Here is a 20,025-nt window from a genome sequence, read left to right as displayed (position 1 = left end):
AGTCATATTATCACCACTTAAAAAAAAAAAAAGAGAGAGAGAGTACAATTTTAGATATTTTTGGATAAAAAAAATCAAAAGATTTTTAACTAGGTGAGAAAGACAAGGGTATTTAGGTACTTTTAGTTAGTCTTCAGTACAAACTAAGGTAAAGTGATGTACAACCAGTTTAGAAGCACATCCTCCTACATAGGATATATATCTCAAGGGGCATGTTTGGCACCCTACTAATTACTCTACGTGTTTTGTCCGACATGGGTTAGAAGTTTCGGAATGGGCTGATTTTTGGTGAGGATATCATCCTCACCAAAAATCAGCCCATTCCGAAACTTCTACCCCCCCCCCCCCCCCCAAAAAAAAAAAAAAAAAAAATGGCTTACAAAAAATTGATGGTCCATAATTCTTCAAGTTGGCTTATTTTTTGTGAGGGTGATATTCTCATCATAGAGATCATCCTCACAAAAAATCAGCCCATTCCAAAACTTCTAACCCATTTAGGAAAAAACAAGCAGGGCAAATAGTAGGGTGCTGAACATTTTCCATATCTCAAATATTCAACAAAACTTGGAGGGCTATTTCTAAATCACCCATCAATTCACAGAGCTGTCATTAGCACCCCATCTTTAACTTATTACACCCTATTTTTTAAATTATTTATTACTAAAGATTAAAATTCACCATTCAAACGTCACAAAAGTTTGTTTAAGTTATTATCATAACAGTACAACACATTATAACATATTTAAACTTATTTACAATTAAGATTAGGTTCATATAACATCCTAAATCCAACAGATAGAAATCTAAACATAAAAATAAAAATAAAGACAGAGAATTTTTATTGGCACTCCGACTTTTATTTATTCTCAATTATTAAATTATTTATTTGGGTGAATTTTCATTTTTTATGCTGAATATGATAAAATTTCAAGTCTGTTATATTGTTCAATTTAATTTTTAAAATATTTTTTTTAGTAAATTCGGCATTTTTATAATTAACGAATTCATTGATAAAATATTGGGATGTTGTTATCGAAAAATTTGTTGATTATAAAAGTGATGAATTCACGGGGAAAAACATGTTTTTGAGATTTAAAATGAATGGTGTACCGAAATGGGAATGTTTTCATAAGTTGCGGACGTTTTGGGAAATGTCTATTTATTTTCTTTTAATCGGGATGTAACAAGTAAAAATGGGGACGCCAGTAGAAATTCTCTTATTTACTTTTTGACTTTGTAGTCGTGTAGGAAAGAGTAGTCGAATAAAACCAGGAGTCAAGCAGATCGATAACTAGGGTTTGGTTTCGTCTGTTATTGGCTCTGTAGGATTCTCTTTGAGAGGAGACTTGTAAGTAGGTCTCATGGCGGTCTTCGGCTAGGGAGCTTAGAAAAGCAGGAGGGCTTGCGTAGGCGAGCTCTCATGGCTTCTGGTTGTAATTGTTTTTACTGTTTTACAGTGAGAATCCAATAGAGGTGTTTATTGGTGGATCTACAGTGATATCAATCGATCGATGATTCGAGATTGTAACAGTGGTTCTTCGAGATTGATGTGATCTCAAAAGTTTGTTTTTGAGATTCTCGATTGTTTCGTCAAGTTTAATCAAGTATTACGAAGGTTTTGCTTGTTGAGGTTTGATTGCTTTTGGAGAGCTTGATCTGAGCTCTCAGAGGAGTTTGTTCGTTGAGTTTTATACATTCAGATATTTTCTGGATTTTCTTCGGAAATCGATGCAGCGGCTCTCTATTTCCTCCTTTTAGGTCAGTGTTTATTATTTTATTTTTCTCTTTATTTTTAATACTGATATTATTTATGATTCACTGTTACAATGAGCTGTTGTGACTGATAAATAGTTATTAGACAACTAGGGTTTAGGGTTGCATGAATCTTCTATGCTTCGGATGAAGACTACTCATGTTAAGGCCTGAAGGATTTTATTTCTCTCTTTATTTTTATAATACTGATTATTTATGATTCACTGATACAATAAGCTATTGTGACTGATAAAATAGGTACTAGACACCTAGGGTTTTGGGGTAACTAGTTTTATTTCCTTGCTTGAATCTTCTATGCTTGGGATGAAGACTACTCATGTTAAGGCCTGAAGGATTTAATTTAATTTTTTTTTTTTTGAAGCGGGTGTAGAAAAAAAAAAAAAACATCTTTTGGTACAAGGGGTCGAGAAGACCAACCCAAAGGAATAGCAAAAAAGCATGGATCACACTCACAACAACCATAGAACTCCATCTTCCTAATAGGACAAACAAGCTCCCATCTAAATAAGAAATCTTTGACAAACTCCTCGTTACATTTGCACAAAGGGAGCACCTATTCACACATACGACACCACTAACCATAAGGTTACATATAGCAAAGATCCAATGCATCAAATAATTGTGGAAAGTAGCAAGTTTTTTCGTTCAACCTGTTTATTATAGCTAAGATTTTCGTTATTGATACTTGGTATCTTTAAAATGATTGAGAAAAAAAGATATCTTATTGAAATACTTGAGAACAAGAAATTTTATTTTTTTATGTATTAATATTCATTTAGGAGTATTGATGTGCGTTAAATAAGGACAATATTCCTACAAATGCAGTGTTGTTACATGGCTTCGAACAATTTCACTTGTTAACGATATGCTCCTTGGACAACTTGATAAAATGTGGTTGGATCACTCCTAATTTCTGCCCTATTTGTTCGAGGGATGGGGAATTTGTTAACCACGCTCTTCTCCATTGTTCTTTTTCTTGGGGTATTTGGTCAAAATTTCTTTTGTTGTTTCGTATGGATTGGGTCTTCCCTTTTACCTTGATCTCGTTATTAGAAGGGTGGACTTTTAATATCTTCGCTCGCAGATTACGTTACTTTTGGGCTATCCTCCCCTTGACTATTGCTTGGGGCCTTTTGAGAGAAAGAATATCAAGTTGTTCCGGGGCAAGGCTAGTATGTCTCATGCGGTGTTTCTGAATATTTTGGGTTTGCTTTACCTTTGGTTGAAGTTGTGTAAAGATTTTGTTAGGCTCTCTTTCGACGATTTTGTGTTTAGATAGGATTTTTTATGTGTTTCTTTTTGGTTTTTTTATTGATTTCTTCGGATTTGTAGTTTCTTCTTTGTTCTTGTTTGGGGATTATCTCAGTCTTGTTTTGTTTGTACCTTCTTTTTTCCTTTGCAATGAAATTTTACACTTATCAAACAAAAAAATCATATGCTCCTCGGACATTTCCATACCTTCCTTTTTTCCATGTTGTACAACGTGCATCAATACTTCAAATTAATTTAAAAGAATAGAAGTTTTAATTAATCATCAACAAGAAAACATTTACTTGCCTCTTGTTAGATTTTTTATTTTTCTGAAGAATCTGACCAAGTTGAGTAGTATACTCTGATGTAGCAACACCAGTAGGTGTCTTTTTTTTTTGATAAGTATAAATTGTTATAAATGAAGAAAAGAAGTGATGGAGGCTGAGGTAGCCCCCTTACAACACAACCAGCGAAACAACAAAAGATCAAAAGAAAAAAATAACTACACAGGTGTAAGCTAATCACAAATGTTCTCCCAGTTAAATAAGAAATCTCGGTAGCACACATCCTCAAAAGCTTTGTTCATCTTGAACCACAAGAACGGAAGCCCAAAAATCTCTAAAATCACGGTGTGGGATGAGCTCTCCTTGCTATGAAAGACCCTGTTGTTGCGCTCTTTCCAAAGACCCCAAGCAATAGCTGAAGAAAGGATAGCTCAAAGATGCCTCTTTCTAGAAGAGAAGATATTGAAACTCCACCCCTCCAAAAGATCAAAAAAAGATAAATGAAGGATCCAATCCACCTAGAAACGGGATAAAAAGAACATCCAAATGACACTAGAGAATGAACAATGAATAAGAATATGATTAGCTGACTCCCCATTTCTCGAACAGAGAAAACAAAAATTTGGAGTGACCCACCCCCGTCTGATCAAACTATCCAAAGTGAGAATTCTACCCAAACAGGCAAGCCAAACAAAGAAAGACACCTTAGAAGGAATAAAAGCGGACCAAATTATAGATGGAGAAAAAGAAATCTCGCAAGGCGGAAGCAAACATTTATAGAAAGATTTGACAGAAAACTTCTTATCCTTAGCCTTGAATCATTCTCTCCTGTCCTGCTCATTCTTTCTGAGTCGAATCAAATTAAGGAAACCTAGAAGAGATGTAACCTCCGTCAACTCCCAATCATTGAAATTTCTCCTAAATCCCAGGTCCCAAGAATCTGTGTTCCCATCCCGAATCAGACACTGCCTAACAGGATTATTTTTTTTCAACGAGCAAGAGTACAAGGATGGAAATTGAGTAGATAAAGGTGAAGTTCCACACCACCAATCCTCCCAAAATCTAACATTGTCCCCCGATCCAACCTTAAATCTAATCTCCCTATCAAATTCATGAACACCCTTCATAATACCTCTCCACACACACACCCATGGGTTCCTCTGGTCTCGTCACTATACCAACCAAAACTCTTTTCCATATTTAGCCTGAACCACTCTTCTCCACAAGTTGTTTCTTTCTTCTCCAAATCTCTAAAGCCACTTGCCTACGAGAGCTTTATTCGTTACCCTTAGCCCTCTAATCCCCAAACCTCCATTCTTTTTTGGAGTGTAAACCACCTTCCATTTCACCAAATGATATTTTTTACCCCCATTCTTATCATTCCACAAAAAGTTCTTCATAAGTCTTTCAATTTTCCCTTCCACCGCCTTGGGCAACGTAAACAGGGATAAGAAGTAAATAGGAATACTTGTTAAAGTACTTTTGATTAGAGTCACCTTACCCCCTTTGGAGAGATATTTAGCCTTCCAAGAGCTCAATTTCTTTTCCATTTTCTCCATCACTCCCTCCCAAATGTTCTTACTCTGATACGGTGCTCCTAACGGTAAGCCTAAGTAGGATGAAGGGAGTGAATCACTACTGCACCCTAGGGTAGCCGCTAAAACTTGAAGGTTCGACACCTCTCCAACCCCAAAAACCTTGCTTTTCTGAAGATTAACATGTAATCCTGAGATTGCTTCAAAACAACACAATAAAACCCTAAGAGCTCTCACTTGTTCTCTAGAAGGATCTAGGAATACTATGGTGTCATCAGCAAATTGCAATTGCGAAATCAAGGGACCTTCAATGTTTACTTTAAAGCCCGATAACCTCCTATCTCAACCCCCTCCTGAACAGTTTCCCCAAGGCCTCAATCACAATAAGAAATAAAAATGGGGCTAACGGATCCCCCTGTCTCAAACTCCTGGAGCTCCTAAAGTACCCCGCTGGACTCCCATTGACAAGGATCAAAAAGGATACCGAAGTTACACACTTCATAATCCACCCAATCCACTTAGACCCAAACCCCATCCTCCCCAACATATACTCCAAAAAATCCCAACTCACATGATCATAAGCCTTTTGCATGTCAATTTTACCTAAAAGCCCTTCCTTCTTATCCTTAATCCTAGAATCTAGACACTCATTTGCCATTAACACTCCGTCCAAAATCTGTCTTCCCTTGAGGAAAGCACCCTGCTCATAGCCAATTAAATTCTTCACAACTTCTTTCAACCTATTTGCCAAAACCTTCGAAATAATCTTGTACACCGATCCCACTAGACTTATAGGCCTAAAATCACTCAAATCAACCGCCCCAACTCTTTTGGGAATCAATGCCACAAATGTACTATTAAGGCCATAATCCAAGTAGTCTTTGTCCTGTAACTCCCAAACCACCTTCATGAAGTCTTTGGCTATAATCTCCCAACAATGTTTGAAGAATTCCATAGTAAAACCATCTGGCCCCGGCGCTTTATTCCCTCCCATAGAAGCCATGACTAACCTCACTTCTTCCTCTCCAATCTTCCTTGATCAACCCAAGTTGGCTTGCCCCACTTATCCCTACAAAACTACTCTATAAGTCTAGTGTAGTCACAATATGAACACTTCAACTCACTCCCACGGTCACCATGAGGTCCACAACCACCAGAACCATGACGACCATTACCATGATCACCTTGACCGCATGAAGCCTCCGAAGAACCATTAGACACTAACGTTGAAGATTCATGGGGACTATGTATCAAGGATCTTCAATTAGACGTGCTTAGAAGTGCCTAAATTCAGTTTTAATTGGTTTAGAAAGTTAGTTATATATTATAGATAGATTAGAAAGTTACTTTTTAGTGTTTTAAAAAGTTTTTAAGTTATTATGTTGAAATTATCTGTATAAGTAGTTTCAAAAACGAAATTCAATACATCAATTCAATTACCCTTTCTGTCTTAATTGTTTTTTAGCTTTATGCTTTATTTTCTTCCAAGCTATTGCTTGTTTAACAATTGAATCTATTGATTTAAATTGATTTTAAGTGTTCCATTGAACATAATATCTTAATTCCTATCAAATCTATTGATTCACACATTTCCGCTACGTCACTCTTGCCATATGACATGGAACTAGTTGGGAGAACAACAATTGTCTTAAGGCACCATGCTAGGTGACAAATATTGGGGGGGGGGTAAGTGTCATGGACACTTTCTATTTGACCAAAGTCAATAATGATGGACTTTGACAAAACTAACCATGGTTAATTACTAACAATGGTCCTAATTAGATTCTCTTGGTTAGGTTGAGTGGTGGGATCCACCCTAGGTTAGAATAAACTTAAATTCTGAATCTTGACTTTGGTCAAGCCTAGTTCAATCGATTGACCATTTTTGGAAAATTCGAATTTAGAACCTTGGACCAGATTCGTTTCTCCATGGATTTTGACATGTGAATAGATAATCTTGAATAATTTTTCAAGATCTATCTAATGGCATTAATCATTTTGTGAAATTCACTCCTTATATCATCTGTCCTTATGATGTAATCTCACTTGTCTCAATTTTTCGCTTATTTTTGATGATGTTTGGTCTTTTTAACTGTTGTTCATTCTCATGCTTTGGTAAATTTATTAATTCATCATTTTTAAATTACCCGATTCCACGTGTCCTATCAAACTACTTCCTTGAGATATACGGTGATCGGACGGGTCATCACAATCTCCCCCTCTAAAAAAATTTCGTCCTCGAAATTTAAACATTAAATCTTTTATCTAACTCAATTGTATTATTTATGTTTTATTTTATACTTTTTTTATATTATATAATATATATTTTTTACATATATATCTTTTTTTTTTCTCTTTACGTTGCATGCGTAAGTTGTAAGATGTGAAAGTTTTAGTGCTAAACCCAATATTGAATTTGGCATTTTTATGGGTGATGTGCTGTTTCTGATGTAATCATGTTGGAGACATTACGTGTCAGGTCATGTTCCCGGAGGGGGTGTGACATTTCTTGCTAATTTACTTATTTATTACCTAAGTAAATTTTATAAATTCCTTTTTTTTTTCTTTGTTACTACTAGTATGCATTATAATTGGAATACTTAGAATTGTACTTGAATACAAAATAATGTTGTATACAAAGAAAATTGTTGAGTTAATTGGGCTTATGTCTCGAGGCTACATTACGATTAGGAAAACCCTTTCGAACACATAAAATAATAAATTAAAACAAAATAAATTGTTTCGCTAATTTTTACAATATTCGATAAAATTACCAAAACACCCTCATGGGTCCATGACCATTTCACGTCAAAAACCCATAAGTGATGTAAAGCGATACTCTCGTTGAATTCCTTACAAAATACTGATTTTAAAACATCTCAAAACATGAAAAAATGACCTCTCAACTCAAAAGCCTTCTTTGAGAGCAAAACAATAATTTTTCCAACTCTAAAAATTAAAATTTTCAAAACAAATAATTAAAATATTAATAAACGTAAAGTGAAACCTTAATAAATTAAATTAAAAATTTTAAACAAATAAAATCAATTAATCAAGCTCATGAGCCAAATTTTAAGTGGTGGCCTACATAATATTTATTAAAAGGCCATTCCATCTAGGGTCCCAAAGAATTAAAAATATAATCAGGGGGTTCTCCAAAAAACTTAAAAATATTCATTGTACATAAGAATTAAGACTTTAATTCAAGACCCTAATTAAACCTTATCTTAAAGAAACCTAGTCAAACTAAAAAACTTCCAAAAAACTCTATAAAAAGGAGCCTCCACAACCTAATTTCGTAGGTCAAGAAAAATCCTACGAAAGAGAGGTTAAAAACTCTCCCCAGTCTTCCCAAAACCCTTAGTCTAGAGCCCCAAGTCCCTACCTAACACACAAATCCCATTTTTTACTCAAAAACACCTAGAAATCCTCAAAAAACACTCAGAAATTCTCAAAACACCCAGAAAAGTAAAAAAAAAAAATCAGATCTAGAAAGGGAATATCTCATCGCGGAAATTGGAAGCGGATCGAGTGACGCAGACAAAAGCAAGAAGACTCACACGAGGAACGCACTCTGCTAGTTCTGAGGGAATCGTCCGTCGCAATCATCCAAGTAAAGTTATTTATTTATTTTTTATTTTTTTAGGTCTATTTTAGCAATGTAATTTTTTTCAGGAAAAGTAGAGACCGGCATTTGTCGGGCGGGATTGGTGCCTAACACCTTTCAATCTCGTAACGTGATCCCCGGACCTATAGTTTCTTTTTTGTAGATCAGTATTTCCTTTTTCATTTTGAGTCATGTTTCGGTTTCTAAACCGTAAAACTAGGTGGCGACTCCCAAACACCAAAAAGTGGATCTGCGGGTGCAGATATGCTTTTTGGTGTTTGGGAGTCGCTACCTAGTTTTACGATCTAGGATCCGAGACATGACTCAAAATCGATCAAAAGTACTAATCTACAAAAAGAAAGGGTCCGGGGATCACGTTACGGGATTGGAAGGTGTTAGACAACAATCCCTCCCGGCAAACGTAGGTTTCTACTATACCCAAAAATATTATATTGTGAAAAATGACTTAAAAATAACAAAAAAAATAAAAAAATAGTTTACCTGGATGATTGTAACGGTTGATTCTCTCAGAATTGGCGGAGTGCGTTCCTTGTATGAGTCTTCCTATTTTTGTCTCTGTCACTAGATCCACTTCCGATCTCTGAGATGAGGTGTCTTCCTCCTAGATCTGAATGTTTCTGGGTGTTTTGAGGGTTTCTAGGTGTTTTTTGAAGATTTCTGGGCGTTTTTTGAGTAAAAAAATGGGGTTTGGGTTTTAGGTAGGGACTTGGGGCTTCAGATTTAGGGTTTTGGGGAGAGTTTTTGGCCTTTCTTTCCTATGATTTTTCTTGACCTGCGAGTTTAGGTTGTGGAGTCTCCTTTTTATAAAGCTTTTGGGAGTTTTTTAGTTTGACTAGGTTTCTTCAAGATAAGATTAAGTTGTTTAATTAGAGTTTTAATTCTTACGTACAATGAAGATTTTTAAGTTTTTGAAGAACCCTCCTAATTATATTCTTAATTCTTTGGGACTCTTTGATGGAGGGGTTTTTTGTAAATATTATGTGGGCTCCACTTAAGTAAGTGGGTCACCATTTAAAATTTGGCCCGTGGGCTTAAATAATTGATTTTATTTGTTTAAAAATTTAAATTTAATTTATTAAGGTGTCACTGTACGTTCATTAATATTTTAATTATTCGTTTCAGATTTTTAAATTTTTAGGGTTGGAAAAATTATCGTTTTGCCCTTAAAGAGGATTTTTGGATTGAGTGGTTGTTTTTCGATGTTTTGAAATCAATTTTTCGTTAGGAATTCAATAAAAGTATCGATTTGTGTCATTTATGAATTTTTCGATGTGAAATGATCGTGTACCCTATGAGGGCATTTTCGTAATTTTGTTGAATTTTATGAAAATTGGTGAAACGGTTTATTTGGTTTTAATTTGTTGTTTTATGTATCCGAAAGGGTTTTCCTAAGCGTAATGTAGGCTCTAAGGATGTTTGATGTCGGGGGTATTTTGGTCATTTGATCATTTTTTAGTATTTTTCTTGTAAAGTTTCTTTTCGTTTGAAGAATGATGATTTCTACGTTTTGAGTCATATTTTCCTAGCCTAACGTGGTTTCTAAAGTTTTACGTGCTAGAAATACATCATCTGAATTTCTGAAACATATCTAGTAAAAAAAAAATATTGGAATATTCATCCATCATTGGGAACTGTCACAATCGGGTTGACGAGTTGATGAATTGGGCAAGTGCGAAAATTGGGTGCGACATTTCTTACTAATTTACTTCTTTATTACCTAAGTAAATTTTATAAATTCCTTTTTTTTTTCTTTCTATTTCTTTGTTACTACTAGTATGCATTATAATTGAAACACTTAGAATTGTATTCGAATACAAAATAATGTTTTATACAAAGAAAATTGTCGAGTTAATTAGGCTTACGCCTCGAGGCACTTGTTAGCTGAGCGTGGCTTGCCTCACGCCTTAGCATCTGAAAACTTGGATATCAGTACTGAATTTATACTGAACATACTCGGTTTTAGTTCTACTTATTCTGAAGCTCTTTGATTCCAACATTTCTCTCCATAATTTTAGATTTGTAAACTAATACTACATCTACAAATACATCCATGCATGTGCTATTATGAGAGTTACTTCATCTATAATTAGAGTTAGTAAATTAACAAAGTCAATCCTTGATGTAAACTAATTGTAACTGAGACGTCATTCTCATACTAGCCACAATCGTCTCATACATGTCATTAATTATGTCAATAGATCCATTGAGACTTCTTTCTTCCTCAATACCCCTCCAAATTAACTCCTTTCTTTCACCTCAAAGACATCTTCAATCTCCCCATAAATTGTAGTTTCTTTTCAGTGTGAGAGTCATCGTCCTTGAAGGGTGTACTTGATTCTTTTCATCATCTTCTAGGCGTCCCAAGATGAACATTTATTTTTTTGTATGCTTTTTGGAATGAGTACTTGATAGTTTGAGTTTGATCATATGGCATTTAAGCTTCATCAACAGTGATTTTTAGATGATACTACTTTTTTGGATATACATATCTCCTCACTGTAGAGATCATCCTCACAAAAAATCAGCCCATTCTGAAACTTTTTGCCCATATAGGACAAAACACTGTCCAAAACTTTGGCTATGTTTTTGGCTCTTGAACCCCGACCCACATATATATATATATATATATATATATATATATTTTATCACTATATAACTTAGGATTTTTAACATTGATTGTCAATGTTACTTAGATTGCCAAAGTGTCAAGGTGTTGACATGTGTGTAGCTCACCAATCTCTAAAAATTCCAAAACAGTGACACTACCATACAAAAAGTAAAAAAATAAAAAATCCAATGGATACAGTCCAAAAATTATTTTAGAGTTAGTGTATAAATGAGAACCTATTACTGTCTTAAAATGGAGATTACATACTGGAAGAAGGAAGGAAAAAAATGATAAGCAAATTGTTTGATCTGAATGATATAATGATTTAACTTGTGGAGACGGGTTATTGAAGTGAAGTAAGGGTCATTGTTGTTTGGTTGGGAGAATGGGATGTCAGGGGAAGCTATTGGATTAGAGGTGTGGAAAGGTATCATGAAGGTTTTACCGCTCTTCAGGGTAAAGACTCGGTTCAAGGTAGGCAATGGTAATAGGGTGATGTTCTGGAAGGACATCTAGTGTGGGCATAGGCTGCTCATGGAGGAGTATCCTACGCTGTATTCCTTATTTTCCAAGAAAGGTCTTCTGATTTCCGGTTTTAGGCATATGACAGATGGTGCTTGGAGTTGGGATTTCTGTTTTCAAAGGGGGTTCAATGATTGGGAGTTGGACGAGGTAGGAAGGTTAATCACTTGCACAAGCTCCTTTAATTGTGATCCGAATTGCGAAGACACTAGGGTGTGGATAGAGAGAAAGGACGACCTCTTCTCAACCAGATCTTTTTACCACTCATTGGAGAGCAACAACAATACTAAATTCCCGAGGGTCACTTTGGGGGGCCTAGAGTACCCTTCAAAGTGAATTTCTTTTCTTGGAAATCAACATTGAGGAGAATATAGACTATGAACTTGCTGATGCGTAGAGGGTTCTGTGGGGCTAATTGTTGTGTTTTGTGCACAAGAGATGCAGAATTGGCAGATCACGTTCTGTTACCTTGAAAGGTGGTGGTGGAGGTTTGGTCTCATGTTTTTAGTTTTTTTGGTATCTTGGGATGCCTACCTGGATCGGTGCAGACCCTCTTCGAGTCTTGGCTTACCATAGGGAGTTCTTTTTTGGGGGTTAAGCGGCTGTTATGCAGTATTACTTTACTCTATTTTGGGTTTTGTTTTTCTGGGTCCAAAGTCTTCAAAGAAGGTGTAAGGTTTCAAGATTTTGTAGCAAGTTGGGAAGGGGTGTGTTGTATTACGGGAGATTAGATCCTTTGTATTTGGCCGCGCTTGGTTGGTCATCCCGGCCAACCTTGCTTTCTTTTATCTAATGAAATGATACTCATAAAAAAAAAATCTATAAATGGGTATTTTTTGAAGATTTTATGTTAAACGAGGACCTTATGTATTTGGGCCGAGGGTAGACTATGTTGTATCTTTTTGTACATAGGCAGGTGTTCTTGACCTTTTTTTTAAAGGTTGTATTTGATAGGGCAATGAAAATGACATTTTCCATGTGCTTGATTGGTTATTTACATGGAAAATGGGTTTCCACCCTCATCCAAAATTCTAACGAAGACAAGATTTCATTTTCCCACCTATACCCATAGGAAAATGAAATCCACCCTGAAATTCCACCCCAAATCGAAATCATAATATCTTCTCCTTCTCTTTCTCCTATTTCTTCTTCACTGTCATTGGTCACCCACTCTCCTTTCTCTTCTTCTTCTACATCATCCAAAATTCTAGCAAAATGTTGGATTTCATTTTCTCACCCAGACTGAATTTCATTTTTCTACCTATACCTATGGGAAAATGAAATCCACCATAAATTTCCACCCCTAATGGAAACCCTAATATTTTATCCTTCTCTTTCTCCTATTTCTTCTTCTTGCCATTGTTGGTCAACCACCCTCCTTTCTCTTCTTCATCTTCTTCCTCCTCCCCCCTCTGTCGTCTTCCCTCCAACACCTCCGCCGGCATCACTACCTCGTCCCCACCTTTTCTCTCCCCCCTCTTTTCTTCTCCTCATTTCTTTTTCCCGGTTATTTTCCCAAGTACAATCAAACAATGGAATCTAGTTTTCCATGGTTCCCATTTTTGTAAGGACTTTGAAATCCATGAATTTTGATTTTTCATGTAATCAAACACTCTTATATAAAAAGAAAGATATGCAACATACAAAAATGAAACAAAACTACAAGAAAATATTTGAGAAATGATTGGAAAATCCGCTTGACAATATGTTAAACTATGTATTTCAATAGCTGGTGTAAATTATTTGATATCATACAAAGTGTCCTAACGAAAATCCCCAGTGTAGAAGTGCCAAGGTAACATTGTTGAATGTATTTGTAAATTGCTTACATGCTATCTATCCAGGAAAAAAAAAGCATGCTTAAATGCTTGAATATATATAAGGATGTGTGTAGCGAACCAAACGGAACTGAGAACAAACTATCCCTTTCTACCCTCGAGTTTGTTTTAGAATAGGGATCTGAGAACCCAAATTCGAACCGATGAATCAGGTAACATAGGTCTGGCTTATCCTGGTGCGAAATCAGTAAATTCCTTCTTCATTACTTGTCCAGTTCTAAATTATATCTAAAAAATGTTGGTTTTTTGATGAATAGCAAGGGAGTTGCCTGCTTCTAGACAAATCTTTTCAAGAGGCAAGTCATTAGTGGTTGATGAGGCTATGATGCTTACAGGTCTCTTGTTGATAGTGAGATAACTTGCAAGAAAATGTTTTGGCCTGTATTGATGGTTCAATGGGATATTGAAGCTTAATTTTCTGCATAAAAGCTATGGATGATTTACTAGATTTTTCTATGCACTTCATTGTCCTATGTCATGTTTATCATGGAACACGATAACAGTATGGTCCTATGATACTGACTTACCTTCTAATCCATGGACAGGAAGTTACTTGTCGACGAATTCTACACACACCCATTAATAGCGAAGAATTTCCCTAGCACTTCGGGACATATTCTTTTTTATATATTCTAGTCTTTGAAAAAGGATACGTATGGCGGGGTTGTTAACTGGAGATTATTCACAACATGGGATGTCAGAAAGTGGGCCTTACAGCTTTTCTCAGGACAAGCCAGAGGAAGGTGGCCGTTGGTATTTATCTAGGAAGGAAATTGAAGAAAATTCCCCATCTAGAAGAGATGGTATTGACTTGAAGAAAGAGGCATACTTACGCAAGTCATACTGCACATTTCTACAGGATTTGGGCATGAGACTTAAAGTGTAAGTTCCCCCAACCATGGTATTTTGATGTTTCAAATTTCTACCTTTGCCTTCTTTTCAGTGACATGTGGTGCTTGCATTAATTAATTCAAATTTGACTTGGTGTGTATAAGTTCCATATCAACCACTGACATGGTAGTAGCCACTCTGTTGGAGCTTCGAATATTGATTAGTTAGTTTCATTCGAGGGGCCTAAGATTTCTCCACTGGCCGGCCCTTTTATTTTGGTGATTTGTATTAGAAAATACTATCGTGAGTGCTTCCTGTAGTTTTCATGATCTTAAAGATACGAGAGCAATGCTTTTCCCGACAATACCAAGGATTTATTTTCCTCAATCTGCTAATCTAAAACAATGGCAAAGAGTTCTCTATTTATCTATTTGGCTTGAGCATGATGAAATGGTTTTCAAATGCAGACCCCAGGTAACCATAGCTACAGCAATAATATTTTGCCATCGGTTTTTTCTTCGCCAGTCTCACGCCAAGAATGATAGAAGGGTGAGTATTGTTGTTTTATTCCAAATTACTTTTCTTGCTCTAAATAAATTAATTTGCATCAAAACTTTACTTTTTCCAGTCTGTGATGCCGTCTTTATTTGAATTATAGTTTAGGTAGAATTGTTGCTCACACTTATGTTAGAATGGATACTGGCATCTGCTTGGTTTTTAAGTCGTAGTAACTTGGAACTAATTAATCACCATTATCATTGTCCAGTCTGAAAAATGCCTTATTTTACAGCACTGTAACATACATATGAATCAAAATGCACTCAAGATAGTTCCTGTACAACTTACACTAAAGGAATAAATTATTGAGATATGCCTAGTAACCTCATATTGGTGCAACTGCAGCGTATCCAAAACAAGTCCTTTTATTCCACAGTGTCACAACCATATCATCTCAAAAGTAAAAGGGTCCCTTCAGATGTTATGGATCTTTTCTAGTATTAAGGGGAAAAGGAGTTTTATTTTAGAGTGATCCTAAAGGGAATCTTGGACATTTTAGAAGCAACATTTTGTCATTTCAATTTAATGGTAGGTAAGAAGTGGGATGGCAGCTGTTTCACTCAACACTGCATGGAACAGATTTTTTACCACTGGCTCAAATTTTTTCAACTACTTGTATTTACAAGTTGTTAGAATGATCCCAAAGGGAATCTTGGACATTTAAGAAGCAACATTTTGTCCTTTCAATTTAATGGTAAGAAGTGGGGTGGCAGCTATTTCATTCAACACTGCATGAGCAGAGTTTTTACCTCACTGGCTTGAATTTTTCTACAAGAAGGGATTTGTCGTGGTATATCCCAAGGTTTTAGAACTTATCAAATCAATCAAAACTCGGCCTTGTAGACTAAACTCTGTTCGGTATATAACGAGAAACTCGTGGAGTTGAGTTGACTGGATTTCAAATAACATGAACCGATGTTAATTAGCAAGCAAATGAAACTCTGTCAAGACACTATTTGCTCATGCCAATTTTTGAGTTGAAAGTTAAAAATGATTTTGTATATTTTTACGAGGGATTTTTGTCCAAATAAACAACACCTCTTCATTTTCAACCCTAATCTCTTTCTTCCCATCTTTCTTGTATAAAAAAATGGTGCATATAAATTACACCTTACTTATATATATCTCAAGATTGATATGGTTGTTTTATTAGAACTTCTAAGATACCATGCTGTTAGTGACATGTGAAATTGCTTGACACCCATAAGCATGGTCAACATGTCTTTACATCTGATGCACAAATAAGAAATCTCTCTCCACCAGTTTTGTGGTCCTAAACACTGTATTATCTGTATGGATCAGCAACTGTGCTTGTTCTTAGTATTCAACAGAAAAGGTGTTGTTGATAGGTTGGATTGCTATGATCGCCTAGTTAGGTTGGTTTTTGAACTAGGAGATCTCCAAGATTACCCACCCTTGATTGTGCACTGCATGCTGGTTTGCTATTTTCTACTCATTTTTGCAGTATATCCAGTTTGTACAATGGTTCCCTCTTCTATTATTTGATGTTACACGTTCTGGTTGTGGATCATCTTGCAATCCATGTGGTTTTGGCTCTTATAAGAGTTTGTTCTTTATGATTTGAAGATGCATAATGGTATTACAAGCTTGGGATAATTCTACTTTCTTGGGAAGTAATTTCATGTAGACTTTAGTCTAGATGCAGGCTTCTTTTCTTCTGACTGTTGAGATGACTACAGCAGCTGAAAAAAAAATTGAAGTTTACAAAAGCTCGACTTATTTGACCTGCTGCTTTTTCTATTTTCAACTGTATTAACCTAATTTCACTCAAACTGCTTTTTCAGACCATCGCAACGGTGTGCATGTTCCTTGCAGGGAAAGTTGAAGAAACTCCACGGCCTCTAAAAGATGTCATTCTTGTTTCCTATGAAATCATTCACAAAAAGGATCCCACCGCTGTCCAGAGAATCAAGCAGAAGGTACTGTTTCTCTTGATGCTACCTGTTTGTGTATCTACCTTCATATCCTGTCGCATGTCTGCTCAAGGTTGTTACTACCTTCTTGAATACATACACCAAACTTTTTTATTCCATGTTGGATGCTAATAGCCCCATGAATCTCCTGTACACTACTAAAATGTCTGATTTCTCCAAGAAAAGATTTAAGGTATCCCTGCCAAACTGACCAGAAAGGACACCAATGACATATTATGGCAGACGTGAAAGGAGGGAGGGGGACCCACCATCCAATAGGCTCACATAACACTTTTGGAATAAAAATGAACCCGAGTTGATAATTGTGGATTTGATTTTTTACCATATTCACATTTTTTTGGCCATTCACAAGCATATTTTAGGCAGATGTTCAGATCATGTGAAAGGTTGAGAACCCCAATACCTCCCCCCCATCCAACTTCACCACAAACTCCATGTGCATCACATGAACAACTACACCTTGCGTACAAATGCCTGATGCGTTGAGTTGGTTTCCCCTCCAGATTTTCTCGTCTTTTTCTAAATTTTATCAATTGGTTAATTTATTGATTTGACCAATATGCAGGAAGTATATGAACAACAAAAAGAGCTTATTTTAATTGGAGAGAGAGTTGTACTCGCAACTCTTGGTTTTGACTTCAATGTGAACCACCCGTACAAACCCCTTGTTGAAGCTATAAAGAAATTCAAAGTTGCCCAGAATGCCCTTGCTCAGGTTGCATGGAACTTTGTAAATGACGGGTATAGTAGAGCTACTGTTTTATCATCTCATTCATGACAATGCCAAACTCAATGGATTTTTATTCCTCTTCTTTTCATTCACACTGGAAAATGACATGCAGGCTGCGCACGTCACTCTGCCTGCAATTTAAGCCCCACCACATTGCAGCTGGTGCTATCTTTCTTGCTGCCAAGTTCCTCAAAGTTAAGCTCCCGTCAGATGGCGAGAAGGTCTGGTGGCAAGAATTTGATGTTACCCCACGCCAATTAGAGGGTTAGTTTCTTGCCGTTCTTTTCACAATAACATTTCAAAAGGTTAGACCAAAGGTACAGTCTGCTAAGAGGGCAGCATACAACTCTTTTACCCCGTGAGATCTTTTTTTGACGATTGACCTAGTTAGATAATTGAGACCATCCATTTTATATCACTTTGCAGTATGATAGGAAAGAGAAAAGAGAGTCAAGAAAGAAATCTGTTTTTGGAATGGATGGTTACAATTATTTGATCAGGTCAATTTTCAGAACTTCTAGGTTGGAACACATCAAACGGTGTGGGCTGTCCTTGTGTATAGGCTTGGTGATTGCGTGATATTTTCTCACAGATTATCATGGTCATGTATTTCACAGAGGTTAGCAATCAAATGTTGGAACTGTATGAGCAAAACCGAGTTCTACCTTCACAGGGAAGTGAAGTCGAAGGAGGCATCGGTGGTGGGGCTGGTCCTCGGGCTTCGGCAAAAACTCCTGCCAATGAGGAATCAGTTTCGGTGAATGGATATGCACAAGGGGCAATTACAATGAAGCCTGGAGTCTCTATGTCGTCATCAAATCTTGCCGATAATCAAAGTGGACCTCAGAGGAGTAACCAAAATCAAAGTAATGACAATGGTGGCAAGGAGGCAAGAAGTTCCATTTCAGACCACATGGGGAATAGTGAAGTTGGGCATCCTGAACAGGAGCCAATAGCTTACAAGGAGAATATGGGAGAAACTTCAAACAGATCTGGATTTGGGTCAGAACAGATTCTGGAAGAAGATCAAGAGAGGAATAATAATTGGAGAAGCGAAAGCATGGATGAAGGAAGGTCTGGTAGCAGCACGGGTGTTCGGAATTTGGGATACAGGGAAGGTCCTCTAGGGCAGTCACCACATGATGCTATTAAAAAGATAGACAAAGACAAGGTGAAGGCAGCACTCGAGAAACGAAAGAAGTCCCTTGGTGAAGTGACCCGAAAAAAGGACTTGATTGATGATGAGGATCTCATCGAGAGGGTGCTGGAAGATGATGTTGAATTGGCAGCAGCGGAGGATGACAAAATCAAGCGGGAGAGGAAGCACATCTGGTCTAGTAGTAAGTTCTCAAACAGGTCCGAACCCGACAACTTTAATAATGGAAAAGTTAAGGGGGATGATATTGGAGATGGAAATTATGCTGAAGCAGAAGGGCACTCACAGCAGGGATCAGATGTGGAAAATGTCGAAGAAGGGGAGTTGTCTTTGTTTGATGATGATGCTAACCAGGGATTCCCTTCTCCGAAATTGAGCAACAACCGGAAGAGAAAGGCAGTCAGCCCAGATAAACTTCAATTGGAAGGAAAGCAACGGCTTGATTACGTGCCAGGGTACCACCGCCATAATCATCATCATGATATTTTGGAAGATGGAAATAGGATGGGTCCACGTGGTTACGGAGAAAAGGACCACAAGAGGCACTTGAAGGAAAATCGTGTGTGAGAGACGTGCTGTGTTTGTCGTTAAGTATGTGAGTTAGGGTGATAAGGGGCCCTTTATTGGTGGGTATGCCTTGTGCCATGGTAAAAGATGGGAAGGATGCATCAAATTTCTGTTCAAGCTCAAGGCATATGGCGCACTTAAAATATTCTTGTATTCGGGAAATTATTGAAGGAAGTGTAAGCACCTTTAACAGTTTCTAAGTTTGATAATTCTTATATTTTGCTGAATCAATTATAAGGCCCTCTTGTAAGGTCAAATTTTCCCAAAAATTAATGGTGTTAACATTTTTTCCAATTGCACACTTCCACAATTTTTGTATTCTATTCAGAGGACAATTGAACGGGGGCACTTTTATCTTAATATTTTTTTTTCTGAGTGCAAAAACATTGGATAATTATCCTTTCGCACTTCCATACTTGGGTTGCAAATCAAGGACTATTGTGTCGTATCTTTACTATTATTACGAGAGTTAGGTGGAGTAGGAGTGGCAGGGCACCAAATTTTGGTTCTCACAAATACCTTAATCTTTACAATTACATTTTAACTTAATATGATCAGGTTCATTTTGGTTATAACCAAAAATAAATTTGCAATACGTCCATAGAGAATCACGTAGGTTAATTTTCAAAATTATAAAAATATCTTTTTTGTACTGTAAAAACTCTTTAATCAATTTTATTATTAACAATTACCCCAATTATCCTTTTGATACATGTGCATTTGCACATGCCACCAAGTAAAAGTAATCAATTTTGATTTTGTTGGGTAGAGGAATTTGAAACGAAGGCA

At 36.5% G+C, this 20,025-nt stretch overlaps 1 protein-coding gene across 1 annotated transcript; it reads left to right on the top strand.

The window, feature by feature from the left end:
* Positions 1–1,265: 1,265 nt before the first annotated feature.
* Positions 1,266–19,647, top strand: LOC147407356 (cyclin-T1-3-like). Its single transcript, XM_086435880.1, has 7 exons — positions 1,266–1,758; positions 13,985–14,321; positions 14,738–14,819; positions 16,634–16,768; positions 17,349–17,524; positions 17,626–17,777; positions 18,131–19,647. Exons 2-7 carry the CDS (start codon positions 14,095–14,097, stop codon positions 19,234–19,236), a joined length of 1,878 nt encoding a protein of 625 aa, XP_086292006.1. The 5' UTR covers positions 1,266–1,758; positions 13,985–14,094; the 3' UTR covers positions 19,237–19,647.
* Positions 19,648–20,025: the final 378 nt, after the last annotated feature.

Source organism: Akebia trifoliata, chromosome 3, assembly GCF_017979445.1.
Source record: "Akebia trifoliata isolate Shusen 1 chromosome 3, ASM1797944v1, whole genome shotgun sequence".
NCBI classification, from domain to species: Eukaryota; Viridiplantae; Streptophyta; class Magnoliopsida; order Ranunculales; family Lardizabalaceae; genus Akebia; species Akebia trifoliata.
Note: the sequence above shows the minus strand (reverse complement) of the source record. Positions and strands in the feature narration are given on the sequence as shown.

Excerpts from the sequence above, each read along its gene's own strand:
- LOC147407356 (XM_086435880.1), top strand. The coding sequence starts at position 14,095 with ATGGCGGGGTTGTTAACTGGAGATTATTCACAACATGGGATGTCAGAA. Across the intron at positions 14,322-14,737 it reads TTGGGCATGAGACTTAAAGT|ACCCCAGGTAACCATAGCTA; the intron begins GTAAGTTCCCCC and ends TTTCAAATGCAG. Across the intron at positions 17,525-17,625 it reads TGGAACTTTGTAAATGACGG|GCTGCGCACGTCACTCTGCC; the intron begins GTATAGTAGAGC and ends AATGACATGCAG.